The 12,737-nt window shown below is 39.9% G+C and overlaps 1 protein-coding gene across 1 annotated transcript; it reads left to right on the forward strand.

Moving 5' to 3' along the window:
• Positions 1–7,181: 7,181 nt before the first annotated feature.
• LOC143885788 (pentatricopeptide repeat-containing protein At2g36730-like) lies at positions 7,182–9,162 on the forward strand. The gene has a single exon (XM_077389849.1). The coding sequence runs from the start codon at positions 7,306–7,308 to the stop codon at positions 8,869–8,871; it is 1,566 nt and encodes a 521-aa protein (XP_077245964.1). The 5' UTR covers positions 7,182–7,305; the 3' UTR covers positions 8,872–9,162.
• The last annotated feature ends 3,575 nt before the right edge of the window (positions 9,163–12,737 follow it).

The raw sequence follows: 12,737 nt of genomic DNA on the forward strand, positions 1-12,737 counted from the left end.
GATAACATTACTAATTGATTAAAAAATTATATACATAATTGATGGTGTTGAAAACCAATAATGAGAGAAGACACACTTAATGAGAATGACTTGGCATCAAGAAACTTACAAAAAATTTCTTTACAGCCAGGCGGAAGTTTTAAAATTCAGCGCTGGTTGGGCTACTTTTCCTTTGTTCAATTGCAAATGAGGGATAACCTAAACCACATTAGTTCAAGTTTTAATTAGAGGTGCCTTCAATTTACAATCGTATCGCCCTAAGTAAGCCTTATCCATATTATTTCCCTTTAAATCAAGGGAAAACATGGTTAAAAAACTCAGCATGACACACTCTTCTTGCAGGCATTCTTTAAAATAAATGGAGTGAAATTCCACTGGAAATGGTAAAGCTTTTAAGTGCGTGTTTGGCGTACCGTTTAAAACACCGTTTGGCGTTTGAAACACCGTTTTGGGGCCAAACGGCCGTTTGGGAGTGTTTGGGTGTGCAGCCACCGTTTGAAACGCCATTTGAAACACCGTTTTGAACCCTCAAAACAGCGTTTTGCAAACGGAGGGGGGGAGGTCCGTTTGCAAAACGCCGTTTTGAACGGAATTTTTGGGCTGTGGGTTTTTACGTGTTTGACCTCACCAAAACCCATTTTTACATATATGCGTGTGACTTTATGCGTTACGTCAAATACCAAAAAAGTTGGGGTGTTAATATCATTCTTGAGGACACAAATTTGTTAAATTGTTAATATTTAATTCAAAACAAGGGGCTGCTGATATCATTATATGATCTCTTAATTTTGATTTTTTAAAGACAAAAGAATTAAAAGAAACCCTAGTTTCTTACTTTCTTCATCTACTTTGCAAAGTTACAAACCCACTCGTCCGCCTCACTGCCTCAACGCTTCCACTCGTTCGTCAAATCCGGCTGTTAAGAAGAAGAAGGAGAAGAACCCCAAAGGTATAGCCATTTTTTTTTTTTTTTGGCAATGATGTTTAATTTTAATAGTGTTTGAATGAGATCCTAATAACCTTTTAATATTGGGCCTAATGAGAGAGTAGTTGAGTTACATTGAAGCCAACCAAATAATGCCATTTTTGGTCATTTTACCACTAAAACTCCGTTTTGGGGCATTTGCAACCAAACATACAATACCTCCGTTTGCCGTTTAAAACGCCGTTTTGATCTGGCCAACCAAACATGAAAACGCCGTTTGGCAAAACATCGTTTTGAACCAAAACAGCGTTTTGCAAAACAGTGTTTTAAACGCTATTTCAAACGGTACGCCAAACACACCCTAAGAGTACTTCCTAAGAGAAGAGAACGTAGAAGGGGTGCCACGTGGCGCAACCACGTTGTCTAGGATTCCGTTATATATATATATATATATATATGTATATATATGTATATATATATACACACACACACATATGAGGAATATGTTCGTGCGCTTGAGCGTTGGAACCAAATGGTGCGCTTGAGTGCACCATTCACATGGGTCCCACAATTTCTGTGAGGATCCAAACCATTCATTTGCAAGGTCCTATCATAGATAGGGTGTGTACCAAAAATCAGCTCCATTGAATCATCCTAACTCCTCCAAAAGTGGAGGGCAAAAATGGGCAGATTTGTGGTCTGTCCATTTTGACCTCCACAAATGGATGGGTTAGGATGATCCTATGGAGCTGATTTTTTGTACACACCCTATCTATGTAAGGCCCTTTCTAGTGAATGCTTTGGATCATCCTAACAATGTGGGCCTCATTGGTTTGAGAGCTCAAGCTCACCATAAGGTTCCAACGCTCAAGCTCACAATCCTTTTCCTCTCTATATATATATATATATATATATATATATATATATAGAGGAAAGTGAAGCTACACCACCGGTGTAGCTAACTTAGCTACACCGCCCGCTTAAAATACAATGGGCCCACATTGTTTTGGTGATCCAAACCATTCATTTGATTGGCCCTCACATAGATAGGGTGTCCACCAAAAATCAGCTCCATAGGATCATCCTAACCCTTCAAACTATGGAGGCAAAAATGAACAAATTTGTGAAGGTTTTTACACGTTCATTTTTGCCTCCACAAATCGTAGGGTTGGGATGATGCTATGGAGCTGATTTTTGGTGGACACCCTATCTATGTGAGGGCCAATCAAATGAATTCTTTGGATCACCAAAACAATGTCGGCCCATTGTATTTTAAGCCGGCGGTGTAGCTAAGTTAGCTACACCGGCGGTGTAGCTTCACTTTCCTCATATATATATATATATATATATATATATATATATATATATGAGGAAACTGTTGGTGAGCTTAAGCTCACAAAACTTATGGTGAGCTAGCTTGCCCAATCACATGGGGGCCCACTTTGTTAGGATGATCCAAACCATTCATTTGAAAGTCCCTTACATAGATGGGGGGTGTACCAAAAATCAGCTCCATAGGATGATCCTATGGAGCTGATTTTTGGTACACACCCTATCTATGATAAGGCCTTGCAAATGAATGGTTTAGATCACTCCCCAAAATGTGGGACCCATGTGATTGGGCAAGCTAAGCTCACCAACAGATATATATATATATATATATATATATATATATATATATATATATATATATATATATATATATATATATATAGTGAAAAACTCCAAGTAGCAATATGTGATTTCAATGGCAAAGTAAAACAAAAGAATAAACACAAGCAATCACACAAGGATACAAAGATTTACGTGGTTCGGCAAAAGCCTACTCCACGGCAGAGGCGACGAGAAAATCAACTATAAGATTCAGAGATTACAAGAGAAGATCGGTCTCTCTCTCACCAAACCCACTAGAAACCCTAACATACCATTTTCCCCTTTCTTTATAGCTCTCAACCCTCTTTTGAAGACTTGCTTACGAAATAAGCCCTAAAAACTCCTTTATATAAAGCGGGCTTTAAGTTAGTCTTATCAGGCCGAAAAACACATAAAACGGGCCGGGCCAAGCGGCCGGGGGCGAGCCCCCGGACTGAATAAACGGGCCTAATCCGGGTCGCACACAATATTTCGGACCCTAAATGGGTTTGAATTCAAGACACCCAACTCAACAATATATTATATGATATGATGTGATGCATGTATTTCTCGTTTATTTTCACCCCGTTTTTCTTGACAGGGAAGCTGGATGGAACCTCCACTCATGGAGGTTGAAAACAAAAGCCTTGACCAATTTGTTCTCCGCTTCACTATATACATATACATATCTTGGAGAATGATATTTCCACCCTTTCGAGCCTCTACACACCTTTTTTGTTTTCCCCTTCATATGGGATTGACTGCGTCCATGCAATATGGGATTTACTAGCGTCCATAGCAGCGGATGGTCTGTTTTTTTGTTTTTCCCTTCGTATGGGATTTACTAGCGTTCATAGCAGCGGATGGACTGTTGCATGTGAGAGCAGCCACCTCATGAATGAAGACAAAATCTGCCAAAAAGTGAGCCTTGGTTGCTGCTCTCTCTTGCAATAGCCCATCTGTGAAATGCCTTCTGCGATGGATGAACGCTACATATACATATCTAGGGGAATGATTTTTCTACCCTCTTTGCATAATATACACTCCTTTGTGGGTGCTTTTCTCATTTTTCCAGTGTTTAAAAATGCGGATGTGACGCGGAACGCGGCCAATAAAAATCCTTGCCAACTCGGCGCGAACGCAGCCAAGAACACGGCTGACATGGGTGTGTGGTCATAACTCGGGAGAGTCAATGCGGAACGCGGACAAGGGCAAAACGCAGAATGCAGATGTGGTGCAATGCGGAACGCGGACAAGGTAAAAAGGAGTCGACTCGGGCGAGCTCCTTGTCGAGTCAAGGCGTTTTTAAACCTGCATTTTTCTAAATAACTAGTTCATACGCCCATTCATCATATAATTTCTCCCCCTAAACATCTCACTCATGCAAAAATAACATGCAGAGCCCCACATATTAATGTTAAGTGAAGCTTTTGTCATAATGCAAGGGCCTCACCTCCCCCAAAATTGCAAAAAACTTTGTCGGGGATAGAAAGAAGAGTAACATTTGCAAGATAAAGTGCGCAAACCACCATGTAAAATCGAATGATCATTTAAAAAGACATGGAGTCAGACATGGGGCGAAGCCTAGAAGCATGTAGGTCCGAGTTTCATCTAAAGTTGGGCATACCCTCGATTGAAAAAATAAAGAAAAGGGAAAGATGCTTGGCGCAAGCTACATAAAAGATAAGAAATTTGGAAAAAACTGAAGGATGGCAAGAACAATAATTAAAGTGAGGCATTTCTCTTGGACTGAGATGGAAGAAAGAAACCAGAACCCAAAAATCTTCACCTTTGCTTATCTTTTAGGTAACTATAAAGATTTTCTTTTGGTTTCCCCATTAGTCCATTGTCTCTGCAAACTACCATCGGGCTTCCAAAGCACCACCTTCACCCCATCGAATCATTCTTCTCTTGACACTATGATGCAGGTGCAACCGGATCGCAAAAATCAATGCCAAGATTTTCATATCCTTGGGGCCCTCAGATCAACAATCCGGTGATCTAGATCGGTGATCAAGTCTATGCTATGGGTGAGGAATGCATTTTCGTACACTGATCGTCCCAGATCAATCAAGGATAGGAGCACAAATGAAATCAGGAAACCCACCTTTCCAGAGTCTTAGTTCTTGGTCGAACCCGCCCAAACCCAACATATTATCATTCCCAGCATTACCAAGACTTCCCAAGTCTCTCATCTTTAGGTGTGGAAACCAGCCTTTTGTATTAATCACAAGCCACCCAACAAGCCTACCTGCTTCAACCCGAAAGCCCTCCATCCCTTAACAACCAATCAACTTCTTGAACTACCCATTCCCATGTTAACTGAGAATCCCATACACCCCTCTCTTTAGTCGACAACCACTTCCCAAGGCTATCTTTCATATCTCGCTTTTTCGGTAACCCATTCTTGAATTTAACCAAGAAAGCCCATCCCTTAAATTTAGTCAATTTTTACCCTTTAGCATTCTTCAGTCGACCAACTTCAAGAATCCTTCTTGCTTTCTAAGCACCTAATTTTTACTAACTGATTTTCATCAGCTTTAACCATCACCTCTTTTAATTAGCCACTTTCTTTTCCTTTTTTGCTACCCAAAGCCTACTTGTTAATTCTCTTCAACCACTCAAACCCAATTCTTACAACCAATCAAGAATTACAACTTCACTAACTACTTTAACTACCATAACCTATAATCTTGAAACCGATTCAAGAAACCCAAGAACAACCCTTTTCACCTTGAATTAACATCCCATTAACTTTCTCATAAGATCCCTACACAAACAACATCAAAGATTTCTACTAGTTGTGTCTTTTTAGTTCTTTTAGGCTACTATTCAACAGTTTCACATGTCCTTTTTAACTTTTCCTCCTCATTTCCACTCATTTTCCTTCCTTTTTTCCTTTTCCACGTAACTTTTCCTAATCCTTTCTTTCCCTTTTCCTTTACCCTTAAGACTTTTCCCTTAACCTTCAAGCTTCTGCCTACTCTGCGTCAATTGTTATCATAGCTTCTGCTTTCCATAGCTACTCTGCACTAGTTGGTATCAAAGCTTCTACTGGATTACTCTACCTAACTCGATCATCATAGCCAATACATTTGTAGCTTCCTTTAGTCAACTCGCCTATTCAACTCTAGAGAGGAACTTTGATCCATCATCTTTACTAAGAAGAACTATAACCAGAACATTGTATGCAACTGGAAAACTGCCTCTACACCAACTATGAAAGAGACCCTATGTGTGTCCATGACATTTCATTTCCAATCATTCATTGAGGTCTAGGAACACCATTTGTTATTGTGTCCTCCAATAGACAATACAGTCTTTCGCACTTCTTTTCCTTCAACAAAATTGTGCACTCGGATGTGATTTTTACTGCCCTACCTGTAACTAAATACGTGCAACTTTCGAGTTCAACTAGCTTAGAGATACTAGATTCTTTCATATATTTGGTGTAAGAAAAACTATTTGCGTGTTCAAATCATAAGCATGTGATTTAGATGAACTGAAACATGAAAAATGATCAAATATAAATACCTCTTGATGCTTAATACAATTAACAAAGATTGATCCTTTGATGTCTTTAAGTGTCTGCAAAACGAAGAACAATTGATGGTGGTCTTCTATTCTCTCCACGTTTCCTTATGTGTATTCCAATGAGAAGAAAATAACACCTTGTATATGTGAGAGTAGAGACCAACCCCATATTTACATTAAGTAAAAAGAAACCGTTGAGTCTGCCCATTATCAACTGTCGTTTCTCAAATAAGCCTACCAACCTTATCGGGCTTACATCGGGCCCACACATAATATTAACCCATTACCATACCATTTCTAACGTGAACACACGCGGCTAAGGTGTTCCCAGCTCAAACCTTATTGATCACTGACCATCTGTGAGCCGATCCGGACTACTCTTTACTAATCAAACATTCTCTACAATCTGGTTTTCTCAAAGCCAAAACACTATGTAAGGCCACTAAAAACCTTACATTTGGGACATATGCCACACTACCAAGAGAAAAAAATGAGCTTTCTAAGAAAATGGATTAGATTATAGCGATCAAATTCACACTTATGCCCTTTTGTTTCAGATTATGACCAAGGTTTTAAATTCGACCGAAATCCGAAATTTCGGTCCAATTTCGGGTTTCGGTGGATACCGAAATCGAAATATGGTAAACCCGAAACGTTACTTTATTTTGACCAACATTTCAAAATTCGTTTTCCTGAAATTTTGGTCCAAAATTTAGGGAGATCACATTAAAATTTGTATTTTATTCATTATTTAATATTTCCCTGGAATTTTGGGCGAGATAAAATATTACCTTTATTGATTTTGTTGAATTTAGAACGAAATTTTGAAATTTCGGCAAAAATTTTGGTTTTGGTGAGCACCGAAATGCATTCGGAAACCGAAATTTAAAACCTTGATTATGACAACTCGCAATGGGGTTGTCATAATCTTTAACGTAAGGGGGCCTTAAATTAATGCTCCCTGTGATGTCAGTTTTAGATAAATTATAAATGCTATTGGAATTTTCACTGGCATGCTTTAATAATTGCACAAACCTATCTTGTCCTTATTATTTAAACAGCTATCAAAGGTTATTACAGTTCCCAAAAATCTATCAGACGACTAAAAAATCAAGATGAGTTAGTGCAATTATCAAGATATGGTAGTGCCAAGAGTGATCGCATGGAAACTATCTACAAAATAAAGGGGCTGAACTTTCAACTAAAGCCCATGAATGGCTCGATTTCCAAGCCCAACAAGCTACCTTCATTACCCGCCAAAAAATCCCAACGGTAATTTGAATTCTGTTTCCAAAACACAAAAATGCCTCTCTCTTCTAAAGCTCTGTTCCTCCATGAAACAACTACACCAAATTCATGCCCACATCCAAACCTTAGGCATCCATCAAGACCGCTTTCTCATGAGCGAAATCCTAAGATTTTGCGCTTTATCCCCATCAGGAAGCTTAGATTACGCGCATTTTCTTCTCAACCGTGACCCAAATCCCTCAACATTTTCATGGAACATGTTGATCAGAGGCTTTGCTTGTAAGGATTGTCCCACCAAAGCTGTAGCTATATTCATGGAGATGCGCAATTGGGGGACTAAACCCAACAAGCTCACTTTCCCCTTCCTCCTTAAGGCATGCGCTCAACTTGTGGATTTTCAAGGAGGGAGACAAATCCAAGTTGAGATTGTGAAGAATGGGATTGATTCTGATGTTTACATTCAGAACACTTTGATACATTTTTATGGGTCTTGTAGAGAAATTTCTGATGCACGCCAAGTGTTTGAAAGAATGTCTGTTAGGACTGTTGTTTCTTGGAATGCAATGATCTCTGCTTGCGTTGAGAATTTGCGGTTGGATGAATCCGTTGCAGTTTTTACGAGAATGATAGGTTGTGGGTTTGAGCCAGATGAGACAACGATGGTGGTCTTGCTCTCTGCTTGCACCGAGCTTGGAAATCTTAGTCTTGGGAGGTGGGTTCATTGTTATGTGATAGAGAAAGGGTTGGTCATAAACATTCAATTGGGTACAGCTCTTGTTGATATGCACGCGAAATGTGGGGCCATAGATTACGCTCGAAAGGTTTTTGAGAGAGTTCCCAAGAGAAACGTATGGACTTGGAGTGCGATGATTTTGGGCTTAGCGCAACACGGACTGGCAAAGGAAGCTCTTGACCTATTTCTACAAATGCGCAACTGTTCAATCAAGCCCAATTATGTCACTTTTCTTGGGGTTTTGTCTGCCTGTAGCCACGCCGGTTTGGTGGATGATGGGTTTCATTTCTTCCGTGAAATGGTGCATGAGCACGGGATTGAACCCATGATGCCGCATTATGGTGCCATGGTTGATATATTAGGTCGAAGGGGTTGTCTTGAAGAGGCTTATAAGTTCATTACTAGTATGCCGATTGAGCCTGATGCAATTGTATGGAGGACATTGCTTAGTGCATGTGGCATCCATGATGTTAGTGATAGTTGTGGTGTTGGAGAGAAGGTGAGGGAGAGGTTGCTCGAGTTAGAGCCCAAAAGGAGCGGCAATTTTGTGATGGTAGCTAATATGTATGCAGAGGCTGGTTTGTGGGAGGAAGCAGCGAATGTTCGAAGGGTGATGAGAGATGGGGGATTAAAGAAGATGGCAGGGGAGAGTTGTGTCGAGGTGGGGGGTTTGATTCATAGATTTTTATGTGGGGATGATTCTCGCATTGATTGTGAGAGTATCTACTGCTTGTTAGATGGATTGAACTTGCACATAAAGATAGTTGATTGTGTTGATGCAAATTTTCTTGCTGTGTGACTTTTTAATCAGTGCTATTTCAGTTGCAAATCTACACAGCGTGGGAGCCGGAATGTTCTGATTCATCATGATCTTGAATCAAATTAATTGGGAGTGGAATTTAAATTTGGGGATGATATTTTCCACCTTATGTAACCCAGTTTTTTCCTAGGTTCAAAGCTAATAGAGTAATAGGTAAGGTGTTATTGACTTATTGGTAACAATTGGCAATTGACTATTTATTATCTTGTAAACTATTTATTCGGGAACAGGGCCATATGTGGCCCCTCAATTCGTACCAATGATGATAACTGTGAGTAAAATGTCTTTGACTTTTTATAAGTTGTCTTTCCTGTTCTTAATTTAGATCGGAGGATATTTTTGTTTTTTTTTCTTTTTACATCGCTAGGTTTTCTTCAAATATAATGTATTATAATATATAGACTCTACCACTATAGTTGCTTTTTATGTAAGCTATTTATCAGCGATTCAGAAGCTTACATTTATAAGATGTTTAATGGCTATAAATAAGTTTACATATGTTGAGAAAATCCGCTGGGACATCTGATCTGATCGTGCACAAATTAAATGGAAAAGTAAAATAAACAAACAAGCCACAAGATGAACACCAAGATTTTACATGGTTAGGCCAAGCCTACTTCACGGGCGAGAAACATGATCTTCCACTGTGAGAAAATAATATACAAGGATTACAATGGATTTAAACCAAAACTCAATACCCGCAACCCTTTCCTTACTTCCCAAACCAAGATCGTACAAGAGAAAAACCCAAGAGAAAAAACCCAAGAAGAAAAGTCCACTTTCTCTTCTTTCTCTCTCTCCTCTCTTTTTCTCTAGCCACACAAGAGACACTCACGTCTTCACTTCTATACTTATATTTTCTAAGAAACCTAAAAGCAACATTTGCTATTTTGGTATATTAACCAAAAGGGAATAAAACAAGAGAAATAAGATACTTTCCTTTTTGCCTTCTTGCCTTCGCACCCAAGCAAGTCATGTGGGTGGGAAATAAGGCAACTTTCCAACAATCTCCACCTTGGCTTATTTCTCAGCCACATGAAATTTTTTTGTTGGTGATGTCACAGGTCTGCTATTATCGAAAACCATCATTGGCCTTCTGAAGTACCGACTACACACCCTCGAATCACCTTGGTTCTGACTCCTCCCGATTCGATCAACACGGCAAATGCACATGTGTAGTTGCCAACCCGTTGACTCACCCAATCAACCTTGGAGAGGGATCTCGATCCATCCTCCCCAATGCAGGTACTGTCATCCTCTCACCCTCGTCTGCAACCTCGAAACCCGTCTCTTCACCAACTGCGAAAGAGACCCTACGTGTGCATGCGCTATCACTCTGTTTCCAACTAGCCATCGAGATCTTAGGAACACTAGTCACCGTGTCCCTGATCAGACGATATAATCCGCCACACTTCTCTCCTTTCATCAGAACTATACAGTCGTGTGTGATTTTCATGGCTCCACCTGCAGTTGAATGTCTGCAACCCCTGGAGTCCAATCGGCCAAGTGATACTAGATTTCTTCGCATGTTTGAGACATACGCCACACCATCCAAAGTACAAACCACTCCATCAAATATCTTGATCTTCACCATTCCAACTCCAATGAAGTCACAAGTAGACCCGTCACCCAAGGACACTACACCCGCCCTTGTCTCCTAGAACGTATCAAAATATTCCCTCCCGGAGCATACATGAACAGAGCACCATGAATCTAAAATCCACCCATCATGATTAGAAGTGTGATTACTTATGTAGACTGTGAGAACGTCTCCAAACTCTTCACTCTACTCATCCGTTACCTCCACCACAGTATTCATAACACCATCGTCCGCCTAGTCAGCTCGCTTCAGACAATCCCGCTTGATGTGGCCATATTCCTTACAACGGTAACATTGCACGCCCTTTCCGCTAACCCTGTATCTTGACCTGCCTTTTCCAGATCCCCTGTCAGACGACCTTCCTCTTTAATTCCCACCATGAACAACCAACCCATGCTCTTCACTTCCACCAAGAACAGGTTCCTTTCGCATCTCATTCGATAAGAGCAACGTAGTGACTTCCTTTAACTTTATTGTATCCTTACCATACAATAAAGTTGTCACCAGATTGTTATACGAATCAGGAAAAGAAGTAAGAAGCAAAATGACCTTGTCTTCTTCCTTCAACTTTTCATCAACCTTGTGGAGTTGATCCACAAGCCCATTGAACACCACAATCTTCAGCTCGTACAATTCTAGCTTCAGATACAACCGGTTGGCCAAGCTTTTTGACATGTAAAGCTTTTCCAACTTCTCCCATAATTCAGGCACATCTTTCTCTTCCATAACGTTAAACATAATGCTATCTGCCAGACATAGTCGAATCGTGCTAACCGCCTTCGACTTAATGTCTTCCCACTCGCCATTCGTCATCTTCTCCGACTTCTCATCATTTCCCTTCAACACCTTAACCAAGCCATGTTGAACTAGGATGTCCTTCACCCTCATCTGCCATAGGGTGAAACTGTCATTTCCATCAAATCTGTCGATGCTGAACTGAGTAGAACTTGATTTTATCACCGTCTCAGATTACTTTGCACTTATCGGTGTAGCGTTTCACCTCGAACAAGAATCTTTCTTGGACAATCTTTCTACCCCAAAAATCGCTCTAACCGCGATCCGACCACAACACCCACGATCACTCCACCCTGCCTCGACGATCGCTCCACCTGAGCTCTGATACCACTTGTTGAGAAAATCCGACGGGCCATCCGATCCGATCGTGCACAAATTAAATGGAAAAGTAAAATAAACAAACAAGCCACAAGATGAACACCAAGATTTTATGTGGTTCGGCCAAGCCTACTCCATGGGCATGAAACACGATCTTCCACTATGAGAAAACAATATACAAGGATTACAATGGATTTAAACCAAAACCTGCAACTCTTTCCTTGCTTCCCAAACTAAGATCGTACAAGAGAAAAACCCAAGAGAAAACCCAAGAAGAAAACCCAAGAGAAAAAACCCAAGAAGAAAAGCCCACTTTCTCTTCTTTTTCTCTCTCATCTCTTTTTATTTAGCCACACAAGAGACACTCACGTCTTCACTTTTATACTTAGGTTTTCTAAGAAACCTAAAAGCAACACTTACTATTTTGGCATATTAACCAAAAGAGAATAAAACAAGAGAAATAAGATACTTTCCCTTTTTGCCTTCTTGCCTTCCCACCCAAGCAAGTCATGTGGGTGGGAAATAAGGCAACTTTCCAACAACATATAAAAGGAATTTATTAGTTACCTGGACATTTACATTTATAAAGCTCTAAAGAGGGGCTTCTCATGGCCACCCAAGTTTGCGACTATATTATAGATAAATGTTACATGCACTTTTATTTCTATGATAATTTCTTGTAGTTTTTCCAGTACAAGTATCAAATTTTGAAATGCTAATCAATAACCTTGCTGAAATATTCTAGAGAACTATAGGATCCTTTAACCATCTTTCCTCGATTTGCTAGTGGTGACGAACGAGTAGATAACCTTTGTTGTAAGACTAATTGACACTTAGTACAAGCACATACTACATTCATGATTTTATTAAGTAATTTTATTTTAGTATAAAGTTTTTAATTGATCCATTTGTGGGAAGAGTGGTGTCGATGTTCGCCATGTTAACTTGTCGCAGATACATCGTTAAGTGGACCCCACCTAGGGAAGTGGGTAGGCGAGACAATGGTGGTGTGACATACATGTATGTATTCTTACAATAAATGAGTGGATTATAAGAATTTTTCGTACTGAAACCCTCCACTTAATAAGTTCAAAAGTAAATTTGCAACCTCTAAAAAGGTATAATATAGATC

Source organism: Tasmannia lanceolata, unplaced genomic scaffold (genome assembly GCF_043159265.1).
Source record: "Tasmannia lanceolata isolate RefF3 unplaced genomic scaffold, GAP_Taslan_0.1 ptg000009l, whole genome shotgun sequence".
Taxonomy (NCBI): domain Eukaryota; kingdom Viridiplantae; phylum Streptophyta; class Magnoliopsida; order Canellales; family Winteraceae; genus Tasmannia; species Tasmannia lanceolata.

Bases quoted from the DNA above. Each gene is read 5' to 3' on its own strand.
- LOC143885788 (XM_077389849.1), top strand. From the start codon at position 7,306: ATGGCTCGATTTCCAAGCCCAACAAGCTACCTTCATTACCCGCCAAAA.